This window comes from Chionomys nivalis, chromosome 13 (genome assembly GCF_950005125.1).
Source record: "Chionomys nivalis chromosome 13, mChiNiv1.1, whole genome shotgun sequence".
Classification (NCBI taxonomy): domain Eukaryota; kingdom Metazoa; phylum Chordata; class Mammalia; order Rodentia; family Cricetidae; genus Chionomys; species Chionomys nivalis.
In genome coordinates, this window is record NC_080098.1 from 17,714,287 (window position 1) to 17,727,682 (window position 13,396).

At 44.0% G+C, this 13,396-nt stretch overlaps 1 protein-coding gene across 1 annotated transcript in view; it reads left to right on the plus strand.

The window, feature by feature from the left end:
• The window catches only part of Rsu1 (Ras suppressor protein 1), a 179,384-nt gene that overhangs the window by 32,686 nt on the left and 133,302 nt on the right, over positions 1-13,396 (plus strand). Inside the window, exon 4 of the mRNA XM_057787590.1 lies at positions 13,263-13,383. Coding sequence (XP_057643573.1) covers positions 13,263-13,383 — 121 coding nt within the window. The remainder of the gene's footprint in view (positions 1-13,262; positions 13,384-13,396) is intronic.

The window sequence follows — 13,396 nt, forward strand, 5'->3', positions numbered from 1 at the left end:
ATTCTGAGTACATAGCGCATTAGGCCATTGCTTGTAAATTTTATGTAGACCAGTAGACTATGCACCACCAGTATCATTGTAAATGAACTGAGCAGGCTAAGGAAATGTGCAGATCCAGCTGTAAAGAAGAAAATGGAACCGGTTTTAAGAGTGGGATACACTGACGACCTTCCCCATAGCCATAATGGATTGTTGGATGAGTGAGAATTAACTGTCCCAATTCATAATAATGACCTTCACTACCCTCCCAAGACCTTGCTGCTCTTGGCTCTCTAGTTACTCCCTCTCTCATAGCTTATCTGTCATCCCGTATGCAAAAATTTCTGTTCCTGGCTTGGATGAAATTAAAGTATGAAGGGGGATATGCAAAATAAATCTCCTGTGCCATGAATTTATCTTGTGACAATATCAAAACAACTTGCTGCTTGCATTTTAACAGAGCACAAATGTATTTATAACACAGAGGCTTTGATCAATAGCTTATTTTTTTAATTAGTGCACATTTATCAGTTTGTTATTGTGCCATCGTTTGAAAGATTGGAGTTGGAAAAGTGTGCACATAGTATTTTTGAACCTGACAGCTATTAATTAAACAATATCTCTCTGCCGGTCCCGGTCGTCAGGTTACCTTGAAAAATTGCCTGCAGTTGGCCGTGTGCTGTTATTTTTGGCATCAGTAAGCAGGCATGTGATGTCATCACGTGTGAGAGAGTGGTCCAGCCCCAGGTCAGATCTCAGGCAGTGAGTGCAGTGAATGGAGATTGTTCATGGCATCCCTGGGTGATTGACGCTGTTTCTTTTGGTCCGTTTGCTCCTAGCTCCTGTGACACCTCACCCTTGGCTGATGGGCCATGTTCCTTTTGGTCCCCTGGCTGCTGATTCCACCCCCCAAAAGTACCTATTTTAGTATCCTTTTTCTTGGGACTTTGTTCCATGATAAAAGGAAGCCACCTAAAATATAGCATATTAATTCTCCAATGGTATCGTTTCAAATGGGAGGACATCAATCATAACAGCTTGAGAATGGTGACAGGCTGTGAAAATATAAGATGGGGCAGAGGAGCTTGTTACCTTCCAAATCCTAACCAGCCCATCCTACGGGTTGATATTGAGCAGTTTTTCTTTCTATTTACAGTTAAATGTCTGTCGAGCAGAGATGGCTTAATAGCAAAATAGGATCTGCATATAGTGTTGTCCAATGTCCTAGACCATGAGCCAGCCAAGGTTAAGTCAAGGACAACAAGCACACACACGGGGGGGGGGGGGGGGGGACATAGAAAGTGAATGTATATATCCTAGAATGTGCAATATACAGGCATGAGCATCTTAAAAAGGATTTCTTAACTTCTTAAATCATTGAGTTATTATTACCCTTATTATTTAAAAATCAAAGGAAAACTGATCATAATCCCTGGAGATGTGCCCAGGGGGCTTATGAATTTACTGGCCTTGGGTCCTGCTCTGCCCAGACATGAGTTCTTTAAGCCTATGCATCTCTGATTCGGAAACTCTGGGCTGGAGGAAACACAGGACAGGAAAAACTGATGCTGTTTCTTGAAGAAAGTTCCCCAGAACTTTAAAAAGATGATTTTCATGCAGAATGAGAAACTCAAATAAAAAGTATTCATATATACCACTTAATTTATCAGCTTAAATTTACATTTCAAAATAAGGATTTCTAATCTTGTAGCCCCTGGTCTTGAGTAAAATATGGTTTTATATGTGTGTGTGTATGTGTTTTTAAGTAATGAATTTCTTTAGAATGTTTTCTTTTTCTCTATCACTTAGTCTATTAGGACAGAATTGCCCATGTAATCACAGTTGGTAAACTTTTGATCTTATATTCAATCTGAACTGTCTTTTGTATGATTTTTATTTTTGGTATTGTTTCTCCTCGCCTGTATGTTCTTTGTTCTGCTCATTTTCAGCTCCAAAGCTCTGACTCGTCTTTCTGAAATCTGCCATTGTTCAGACACACAAGGGAACTCCTGTCACTTCCATGAAGTCCCCTTCTCCCTCAGAATGGACCATGGCTGTGTGGCATGTAATAGAAGACACCCCATGGTCCATCAGGTCGAAGGGCAGCACCCCACATGTGAAATTAACTGAGAATTAAGTGAGACAAGAGATGCCATTCATACAACCAAACTCTCCTTTAAGTGGAGGAATTAGACTTAATGTGGTTAGATAGTCGGCATCAGAAGGGCTGTGTCCTCCTGCAGCCCGAGTCTCTGCACTCCCATGTCCATGGCCGCTTCTCTATGTGAGCTATGTGTGCAGTTTAACTGTCCCAGGCAAGGGAAATCCAGTGCTCCTTGGTCCAAACATTTCTACGACTCTAGAGTTTTACTTGTTTCCATTAGACAAGGGAGAATTGTCAAGGTTGGAGGGCAGGACTTACATCTTGAGGGAGGAGTTTGAAACCACTGAGTGGACTGTGTGCATTTTTCTATCTTTGGCCATCTTCCTCTACTTCCCCTTCCTCCCCTGCTGATGGAATTAACCTTTTCCTCAGCCTCTAAACACATGCTCTAATAGGAAGAGAAGCAACCCCATGTGGTCTCTTATGGAAGTAATTCTCAGTTGTAAGGGGAGACAGAAACTATTGGCAAAGCATGCTCTGAGCATGTGTTGAAGGTTTGATTCAAGTACTGTCTGCCTCTTATTGTTAATAAGCATATATGAACCATCCATGTGTTCATATACTGCATATGCTATACTGTATTATACTATACTCTATACATACTAAAGTGTGCACATCAAGGAAGCTAAACAGCTTTTTTATACCTCACGCTCACTTCCTCTGTTGATGGAGGACCTTGTGTGGGTTTTGTTTGTTTGTTTGTTTGTTTCTCTTGATGTTTCTGAGCTTCTGGGGCATTTTTCATAGCAGGAGCACTGTTCTTTTCTTCCTTTTCACTAGATGTCACTTCTTTCTCACGCCTCTGAGTGCCATTTTTTTTTTCTCCTTTGAGTGCTAATTGTTCTACCCAACCCCCAAATGAAAGCTGTCTGCTGATGTGTGACTGAATTAGTGGAGACCAGAATCGAGTGTAATTAGGAATATGTTTCCCAGCAGAACCCGGGGTTTGTAAGTCCTCTTGAAGACAGTACCAACTGTCCCTGCTTTCCTGTCTGCGAAGTTAGTGCAGGCGTCAGGCTCTCCTCGGAAGGGGAACAGCCCATGCCTGTTGGCTCTTCGCGTGTCTCCTTTAGCTGTGCATGAACACGTTTTATAGCTCAGGCACCTATATTTTTGCACATTTGGTTTTATGGTACACAATCCGCCTTATTGCTTATTTATGCCATTTTCTCCTAATTTTTGTATGACTGATTGTTCACATTGCTGCTGGTAGGAGAGGGACCATATTTGTGTGTCTGTGCAATGATTAACTCAGGGATATTTTTGTTTGGTTTTGGTTTGGTTTTTGGATCATAACACTTCTTAAACTGCAGAATCCTAAAGAGGACCATGAAATGTGTTTGCCCCTGGGCACACATGCTCTGCAAATCCTCGTTGATTAACCGCAGGTGGAATTATTGTAGTTACCTGTAAGTCTAATAATACTTGGGGAGCTGGTGGCCTTCATTAAGGTGGAGGCTTACTTTGTGAATTTTTATTTTTACCTTGAGGGACATCTGGAACCTTTTAAATGAAAACTTGCTTCAGTGTTTCATAAACTTTATGTTTTTAAATAACCTGTAACTACTGGAATTCACTGCTTTAATAGCTGCTTTGGAGGAAACCCCATAAAACCTGTGAAGCCGAACATGATTAGTGTACTTTTGAACTTCAGACTCGTACAGTAATATATAATTACGTCATTATCCACCTCGTGGTTCTGGACGGAAAACAAAGGTGATTAATCACCATCAGTACAAATGATCTTTTTTATTTGCATATAAAATTCCAAGGAGCCTAAGTTCTTGTATGTGAGAGTAAAGATCTCTTTTTTTACATGGAATCACTGAAATCGCATTGAAGGTTAGGATTCCTGGTTTGCTGTAGGAATTGGCACGCACGTACCGAGCCTAGACAGTGCCTCCAGTGGAACTAGGAGCTGTTTTCTAACTGGGATGGGTAAGGGTTAAAGGCCCTCGGGCTTTATTTTCTCCAGCCATGCTCCAAGCCATATTCCAAACAGGTTCTGTGACCTTAGTTTCATTCAGGCTACAGGAGGACAGTGGCCATCCAGTGTCTTGATCCATGAAAAATCTGGTCATAGATGTGCTGGCTCTTCCTCTTCTGTCTTGGATGGTCGTATATGTTATGAGAAGCTTTGCTCATTTTCATGTACCACCCTGTCCTTGGTAGCATTTCTTTACCTTTGATGTAGGAACAAGCTAGCTTAGTGTTCTTCACCATCCATTCTTCTTTTCTGTTTAAAAGAAAGGTCATAAAAACCTAGAGTGTAAAAAATAAGACCATGCCAGGCAGTGGTGGTGCACAGCTTTAATTGCAGCATGTGGGAGGTAGAAGCAGGTGGATCTCTGTGAGTTCTGGGCCAGCTTGGTCTATAAAGTGAGTTCCAGAACAGGCAAGGCTAATATACAAAGAACTCAAAAAACTGGTCATCGAAAGAACAAATAACCCAATTCAAAATAAAAAAAAAAATGAGTACAGACTTAAACAGAGAACTCACAAATGACAAATCTAAAATAGCTGAAAAACACTTAAGGAAATGTTCAACATCTTTAGTCATTAGAGAAATGCAAATCAAAACAACTCTGAGGTTCCATCCTGCACCTGGAAGAATGGCCAAGATCAAAAGCACTGATGACAGCTTAATGCTGGAGACGTTGTGGGGAAAAGGGAACATTTGTGCATTGCTGGTGGGAATGCAAGCTGGTACAGCCCCTTTGGATATCAGTATGGCAATTTCTTGGAAAATTAGAAACAGTCTACCTGAAGACTTAGCAATAACACTTTTGGGTATATACCCAAAGGATGCTCAATCATACCACAAGGACATGTGCTCAACTGTGTTCATAGCAGCATTATTTGTAATAGCCAGAACCTGGAAACAGCCTAAATGCCCCTTGACTGAAGAATGGATAAAGAAAATGAGGTATATTTACACAATGGACTTCTACACAGTGGAAAAAAATAATGACCTGTTGAAATTTGCAAGCAAATGGATGAATCTAGAAAAAAACATATTGAGTGAGGTAACCCAGACCCAGAAAGAAAATATAATGTATACTCACTCATAAGTGGCTTTTAGACATAAAGCAAAGAAAAACCAGCCTACAATTCACAGCCCAGAGAACATAGACACAAAGAGGACCCTAAGAGAGACATACATGGATCTAATTTACATGGGAAGTAGAAAAAGACAAGATCTCCTGAGTAAATTTGGAGCATGGAGATCATGGGAGGGGGCAGAAGGGGAGGGGGAAAGGAGGGGAGCAGAGAAAAACAAATAGCTCAATAAAAACAATTAGAAAACCCCAAAAACCCAACCTGCTCCCCACATAAAACAAACAAACAAATAAAAAACGAGAGCACATAGTTTTGTTATGTCAGTAGCCAAAATACTTTCCTTGAAACTTTTATTGGTGTGTGTGTGTATGTGTGCGTGTCGGGGTACACCTGCCATGGTGTGCATGTGGAGATCAGAGGACAACAATGTGGAGTCAGTTCTCTCCTTCTACCTTCATGTGGTGTTTGTGAGGATCAAACTCAGCCTCCTGGGATTCCCTGTAAGCGCTTTACCCCCAAAGCGTCTTGCTGCCCCCCCCCGCGCGCATATTTAATGCACTAGGCTTTTTGAAAGAGTGATGTGTGTTGTAATTTATTTTGACCCCCTCCCATGTGATATTGTTGTGGCTAATAGATCTGGGTTAGGTGGCGCCTTTGTGTCCCTGGAAATGGACAGGTGGCGACAGTGCTCCGCCTTATCCTTCAGCAGATGTGTGCGCTCCTGTGTCTGCTGCTGTCAGCCCTGTGCTGGTGCTGCAGGCGCACGGCCCTGGGAGGTGTGTGCTCAGGGTCTCCCTCTTTTCGTCCTCTGGGAATTTCCAGTCCATCACTGGCTTCCCATAAAGGACGTTAAAACTGAACCATGAATCTGCTTCTTTGAAAATTGTCTGAGGGCTGGGTCCCCTGAGCTCTGCATCCCAGCCCAGCAATCACTGGAGCTCACCCCACGTTTGGTGGTGGGGGCTGGGAGAAGGTCACCTCCGGATTCTATGCCTTCGCTTCTGATGGAAACCCGCATGTTCTGTGCTGCTCCTGGCTTCCTGGCAGCGTGGGTGTTAACATGGTGCACGGTCTATTAGCTGCCCTTCTGGAGCTATAGGAGAACCACTGTCAGTACTAACCATATGGCTCCAAAGACCAATACGTGGCTTCCTGACCCCTCCGTGGGCTGCTCCCAGGCAGGGCTCCCATCCTTATGTTTTGCATGATGCCTGCTGTTCCCAGAGCCTGTCATTCTTCACAGTTTTGTTTCTTAGCCTTAGGGGGCAAAATGCTTTTGCTCAAAAAACCCGTGGAATGACTGAACCCACCCAAGGCAGTCTGTGTGATGTGTCTTCATCTCTCCAGCATGCCCTGGTGTGGCACTCCAGCACCCAAACTCTCTGTACAGGACCGCACTTGCTCATGATGAGTTTGGTCCTGGGTGCCTGAATTCAGTGACTTGAGGATTTCAACCTTTGTGTGCGTTTATCTTACCCACCACGGTTCTCACCAGGGGAATCGCAGTTGGAGAAGCTGGTGTTGACTAGTAATGCGGTATGGTAGCGTCTAGGTTGGATGGATTCGTTTCAAAGTACTTTTTCTTCTTTTCTTCCTTTTCCCGCTTTTCATCAGTTCCCAGGCTCTCTCTTGTTTGGGTAAGATTGCTCATATGACTATCACTGTAATTGTGTGGAGTAATGGGTAGACATTGAAGAAGTGATCATAATAGGACCAATAGAGTGACAGATCTCCAAACTAGAAAAGGCTTTCTACCAACAGCAGCCTTGGCATCCCTCAGAGCTAGTGGGAATGCAGGTTCCCAGGCCCATCCCCATGCCACTGAGATGAAAATCTAGGCCACCCCACCCATCTGTAAATCTTTCGCTGCTCAAGATTTATACCCCATGTTTTACGATGCAGAGTCCTAGAGCAGTACTGCCCAACAGAACATTCTGCAGAGGTGGAAATGGTCTAGATGAACCTCGTGGGGTTGTTCAGCCCTTCCCAATATGAAAGTGTAGTGGGGCCACTCAAAGAGGAAATGTTTCTTTTCCTGTGTGCTTTCACTGGTTTCCAGTTCATCCTAGCTGGGAAGGTACGGTCGAGTGACTCAGTTCACGGTGACAGGAGCTTGTGGCATAACTTTACGTGGCTCTGCTGTGGACCAGGAGCTAGAGAGAGTGGGATTTGAACCAGTGGCTGGACTGTCCTCTTCAAGACCTGCCCCTAGTGACTTACTAGACACCAGGCCCCACCTCTTCAAGACTCTACAGCCTCCCCAAACAGTGCCACCAGCCAGGAAACAAGTGCTCGGAGCATGAGCCTGTGAGGTCTTTTCAGATCTTAATCATAGCAGTATTTTTTTTTCACTTTGATTAATCTAGCTTTAAACATCTATATAAATAGTGGTTACCCACTGACCAGCTTGACTCCAGAGAAATTTTGTTACTATGTTCATAAACTCTTAAAATGCTTAAAGGTATCTTATCAGTCACAGAATTACTGATTTTACATCACAGAACAGAATTCTCCAAGAGTGGAGCTCTGTTGCTGTGACCTCGTTTGTCTTGCTCCTCCTTTTGCTGGGGGCGCCCTGCTGCTTGCCAGCTAGGTGCGGGAAAGCCCTTCTCAAGAGTCCCTTATTGGCCATGTAGCTTCTGCCGATTGTAAATATAAAATCATGAGGGGCTAGAGAGATGGCTTCCTACTTAAGGACACTGTGGCTGCTCTCGCAGAGGACCTGGGTTTGATTCTCAGTACCCACATGGCAGCTTCCAACCATCTGTCGCTCCAGTTCAAGGTGATCTGATGCCCTGCTCTGGTCTCTTCAGCTCCAGGCATGCACGTGGTACATAGACATACATGCAGACAAAATATCACATACACATAAATTTTAAAAATGTGTATAGCATGGCGGCAAATGTCCTTTTCGATGTCACACTCTTCCTCGGGAATAGAGTCACTTATTTCTTGCAGCTAGAGTTCTAGCCCATGATCTGTAGGAAGAGATGGAGAGAGGGAGGTGCACTATGAGGCTTCTTGCTCTACGGTGGCCTAAGGGGAACTCTAAGTGGGACCCACTTTGTTGTTCTTGACCTGTCATCCTCCTATCTTAGCCCCCTGAGTGATGGTATTACAGATGTGTGACACCATGCTGGCTCTGATGAAGCCCCCTCAAAGACAAGCTAATGAGGCCTTTAAGTCCCTCGGGGTTTTTTTTGTGGAACCTCCCAAATACTTTGGAGACTATTTCCTGAATTGCTGAGTCTGAGCCAGAATATAAGATAGACGGACCTGGAACCTTCCAGATACTTTGGAGAATAATTTCTGAATTGCTGACTCTGAGCCAGAATATAAAATAGACAGACCTCTAAGACAACATTCATAATTTTTGTTTTGTTTGGTTTTATTTTCATTATGTAAAAACTTGAAGGAAGAAATAGGGCCGTGCTGGGTTGGTTTGTCTGAAATTGTTAGAAACCCCGGAATGTACTCAGCAAACAGGCCCTGGGCTTAACATCTGGGCTAAAAGGAGCCCCGGAAGTGGTGTGGTCTTCCCATTGACACAGAGTGTGACCTTGGGAGCCTGGGAGCAGCAGAGAACAGTTGTGGCCTTCCTCCCAAATTTAGCAGCTGAACTCTGAAAATTAGAGGGACTGTCACTGACAAGACAGAGAATGCTCCCAAGTCCTTTGTGACAAGCACAGTTCTGCCTGACTGCACATCCTAATTGGGGACCCCAGAGTTGCATGATTTGAATCTATTATCATTGATTTTCACAATCCTTCTCTTCTTAGACTCATAAAATGTTAAAAGCAGGTAGAAGAGGATTTAAAATGACCACAATTCGCTTTCTCATTCTACTCTGGAGGAAAAGGAGTCCCAGAGAGGTTGTCTGTTGTAAGGAGACACCCAGTAAGGACAAGGCAGAGTCAGGAGGGTCTGAGTCAGCCTGTGATGTCTGACCAGATACCTAGTACTTCTCTGCTGCTTCTGGACACACAATTCTGCATAGGCTAGGGACCTGGTGCTCCCAGACCATGCACTGTGCAGGCAGATGGACAGGGTTTCCGAGTGGTTATAAGAGACATTGATGCACACTGTTTAATTATATTCTCTTAAAAAGATTTTTGAAGTTGTATTTATTTGTTGGTTTGTGTGTGTGTGTGTGTGTGTGTGTATCTGTGCATGCTGTGGTGTGTATGTAGAGGTCAGAGGGTAACCTCTACAGTCACTCCTTACATCACGTGGATTCCCAGGAGCTCAGTGGCGCAATCAGTTAGCGTGTGGAACTTATATGACATCATGTGGTTCCCCAAGGATTAAATGCAAGTTACCTGCCTTGGAAGTGTCTTTAACTGCTGAGCCATTTCACCAGCCCCCTTAATTATGTTTTCAATTGCTTCTTCTTGCTAACATGTCCCACGGATGCCGTGGAATACTCCAGGAGAGGCTTTTGCCTGGCGAGATTTTGCAGCCACCTTACCCTAACGGTTGGGATCGTCTGTGCTGTGTATACACATGATTTATTCACCACAGCTTTCTATTGCTAACCTTTTACATCGGTCATGGTCTTGTGAGGATGAGCTGGCTTTCCAGACACTGCCTCTGACTCCATGTTAGGACTATGACAGCAGCCCTTCTTTTGTAACTTTCTTTCTCTAAACAGCACAGCCAATCTCTTACTTTACCTGCAAAGCATCACTACCCTAGATGTCAGGACTATAGCACCCTGCACATGCTTAGCAGTCTCTGAATTTTGGTTGGATAAATGGTCTTCTGTCCCAATAAATCGGAATGTTATTCTGTTTTTACCAGGACTGATGAAAAATTCTGTAGTTTACAGGGAAATAATAGCTATGTATTTGGTTTTTCCCTTCCCATGTGAATGTAGTCTCAACACAACACATTCAAATGCACACCAAAAGGCTGAGAGAGGTTTGGTAAATTGAATGCAGGGTTATTGTTTGTGTCCACTAAACAAAGTCCTAAATCACATTTAACATAATTGGTGGTTTTAAATTGGACCACTTTAGCAAGGAGAGTGAAATAATCTCTCATCCTGTCAAAGAGGCGATACCTTTAGACCAGCATTTAATTGCATTGGCAGAGTAGGTTTGGGGAGGCGGCAGTAATTCTGGCCACATTATTCTTGGTTTGTGGCTAAATTGAGATCATCATTTTCTCTTGGTTTCAGTAACTTTCTTTATTGCTCTTCAAGCTAATCAGATCACTGTAGTGAGAGGAGGCTTCACTGTTAGCTTCAGGGTGGAAAGAGAAGAGGGTTAGGTCTCTGGTAGCTGTCCTTCACTTTAGTCCGTGGAGGGAACACATAGCCATTAGGGTAAAGTTTGATGCTTATATAAAGTGAACATCACTTATTTACATGAAAGAATACACACCTAAAATATGGTTTTGCCATCATTTTGTTAGGCTTTTAGTTATTTGATTGAGTATCCACAAGTCATCCTGAAATTCTTCCCAGCTGTCTAGACTATTCCATAAAATGCTGGTGCTTTTGTCTCCATCCATTTGGGGAGCTAATGCAAGGCTCCGTGGGACCACTGTCACCTGCCTGTGGCTGGAGTGTACCCCAATCTTTGTCTATCATGTCCCTTCTTCCAGTGGAAGCATTTCCTTTTTATCATCCCAAGTAGTTCCTCTCTTAAGGAAATCAGGCCATAGATTTGGCTGGAGAGAGGGTTCAGCGTTAGAGGCTAGGCTCACAATCAAAATCAAAAGAAATTAGGCCACTGATACCTGTGGTATTTCTCAGTGTTGAAAAGAGTGACTCAGAGCGAATACAAACAGTATCACCCGTTACTTTGTCTTGCCTGGGAGCTGCCAAGTGCTGTTCTTGGAATGGCTGTTTGGATCTATCTCTCAGATGTTTGGAATTTTCATACATCTGTGCAGAAGTCCTAAGCACAAGTGCTCCTGGTTCTGAGTTTAGACTTAACTCAGAGTCAGGAAGGCTGGCCAGCAAAGCGACTTTCCCAGCTGTCAGGGGCGGAGAGAAGAGAGTTGAGCTGCTGGGATGGGAAGTGACTGTTCTGATAGGAGGCATGGCCCGCTTGCTCGTGCTGCGTCCAAGGCCACATTGGTATTTTCAGTGGTCTGGAAAGTTTGAAAAGTATAGTTCCTGTGAACGATGGACAAGCTGCATGTGTTTGCCTACAGAAAATTAGATAACAATTAGGATAGATGAGTGGCAATATGTTGAACTCCCCAACCCCCCCCCCCTCCCCGTGCTTTGCTACCATTTTGAAGTGGAACATTTGTGCCTCAGCGTCATTGGGGATTGGTTATAAAAGCCCTGGTTAACAAAATCCAGGGATTCTTGGTCCCTTAGGTAAAAGGGCACAGTATATGCACATAACCCAGGCACATTCTCCATGCACTTTCAATCATTCTAGATTACAATAGTATCTCATGAGATACCAATGCTTGTTAAACTGCATATTTAGGAAGTAATTACAAGAAAAGCCTGTTCTATAAAGTCAGGAAGGATGCAGTATTTTCTCCAAGCATTTTTGATCTTCAGTTGATTGACTCCTGGCTGTGGTTTAATAAGAAGTAAACCCAGCCTACCTATGAGCTAGTTGCTTACCTTGGAGCGCCACGACACTTCCATTTGAAAGCAAAAGGTGCTGCTGGTATTTGTGCACTCTGGGTTCCTCAAAGTAGCAGATACTAACGGCTGCCAAGACTTTTGAGACTTTTTATTTGTCTTCAGTCGTGGACTATAAGTAAGGAGACCCCATGCAGGTCCCAGGTGGTTCTCTTCACCCGTGACCTGCACACTACTGTCGTCAGTACGCTACTGAGTTGGCTCTCTGCATTTCAATGTAAGAATGTATTGTTTACCAGGCAGTGGTGGCACAAGCCTTTAATCCCAGCAATTGGGAGGAAGAAGCAGGCAGATCTCTGTGAGTTCGAGGCCAGCTGCTGGTGGTATGGTCTACAGTGTGAATTCCAAGACAGCCAGGGCTGTTACATAGAGAAACCCTGTCTCAAACCCCACCCACCCCCCAAAATAATGTATTGATCACTTGTTAATATGGCGCTTGCGCGCGCATGTGTGTGTGTGTGTGTTTGTGTGTGTGTGTGATGGAGGAAGGTCATTGGTTAAAAAATAAAGAAACTGCTTGGCCCTCATAGGTTAGAACATAGGTGGGTGGAGTAAACAGAACAGAATGCTGGGAGGAAGAGGAAGTGAGCTCAGACTTGATAGCTCTCCTCTCTGGGGCAGATGCGATGAAGCTCCGACCCAGGATGGATGTAGGCTAGAATCTTCCCGGTAAGCGCATCTTGGGGTGCTACACACATTATTAGAAATGGGCTAGTCCAGGTGCGAGAGTTAGCCGAGAAGAGGCTAGATATAATGGGCCAAGCAGTGTTTAAATGAATACAATTTGTGTGTTGTTATTTCGGGGCATAAGCTAGCCAGGTGGCCAGGAGCTGGATGGTAGGAACGCAGCCCACAGCTCCCACTACGTGTGTGTGTGTGTGTGTGTGTGTGTGGTGGTGTGTGTATGTTTTGATCAAAGTACATTACTCCAAAGGACAAAATTAGGAAGGAGGAACATTGAACATTGTACTATTTCAGGTTGAGGTTAAACTGTGATTGAGTTCAATGTTAACAAGTACAGCTTGTCAGATACAGTATTATTTACGAAGCTTGAATGTAGCCTCATTCACTGCAGTTAGCTGTCCAGTGCTGGAGGTTCAAGGCAACCACAAGGAAGAGAATAACTGCAAGTGTCAGACTTATGGCAAGGGCATGTGTGCGGTGTACTGCTCCCCGGGAGGCTGCTGCCTGTGTGGGGGTCCTCTTTTCGTTCCTGCTGTCACCCTCTGTACACCCGAGGTTTTATCTGATTACATAAAAGAAACACTTCAGTTTCTTCCACATTGTCATTAGTTATTACCCACGAAAATAAGTAAACTTACGAAATGTGAATGCGATCTGTGCGTGGACAACCCTGGAGTCTGACCTCGCTTGCGTTTGCAGGGAAAATGCATGGCTAGCATCCTTTACACCTTGAATTCACACGCGGCATCTCCATTCCCATAGCTGTGCCCCCAAACGTAGCAGAACTGAAGAACTTGGAGGTGCTTAACTTCTTCAACAACCAGATCGAGGAACTGCCCACCCAGATCAGCAGCCTTCAGAAGCTGAAGCACCTGAATCTGGGGTAAGTAGTGGAC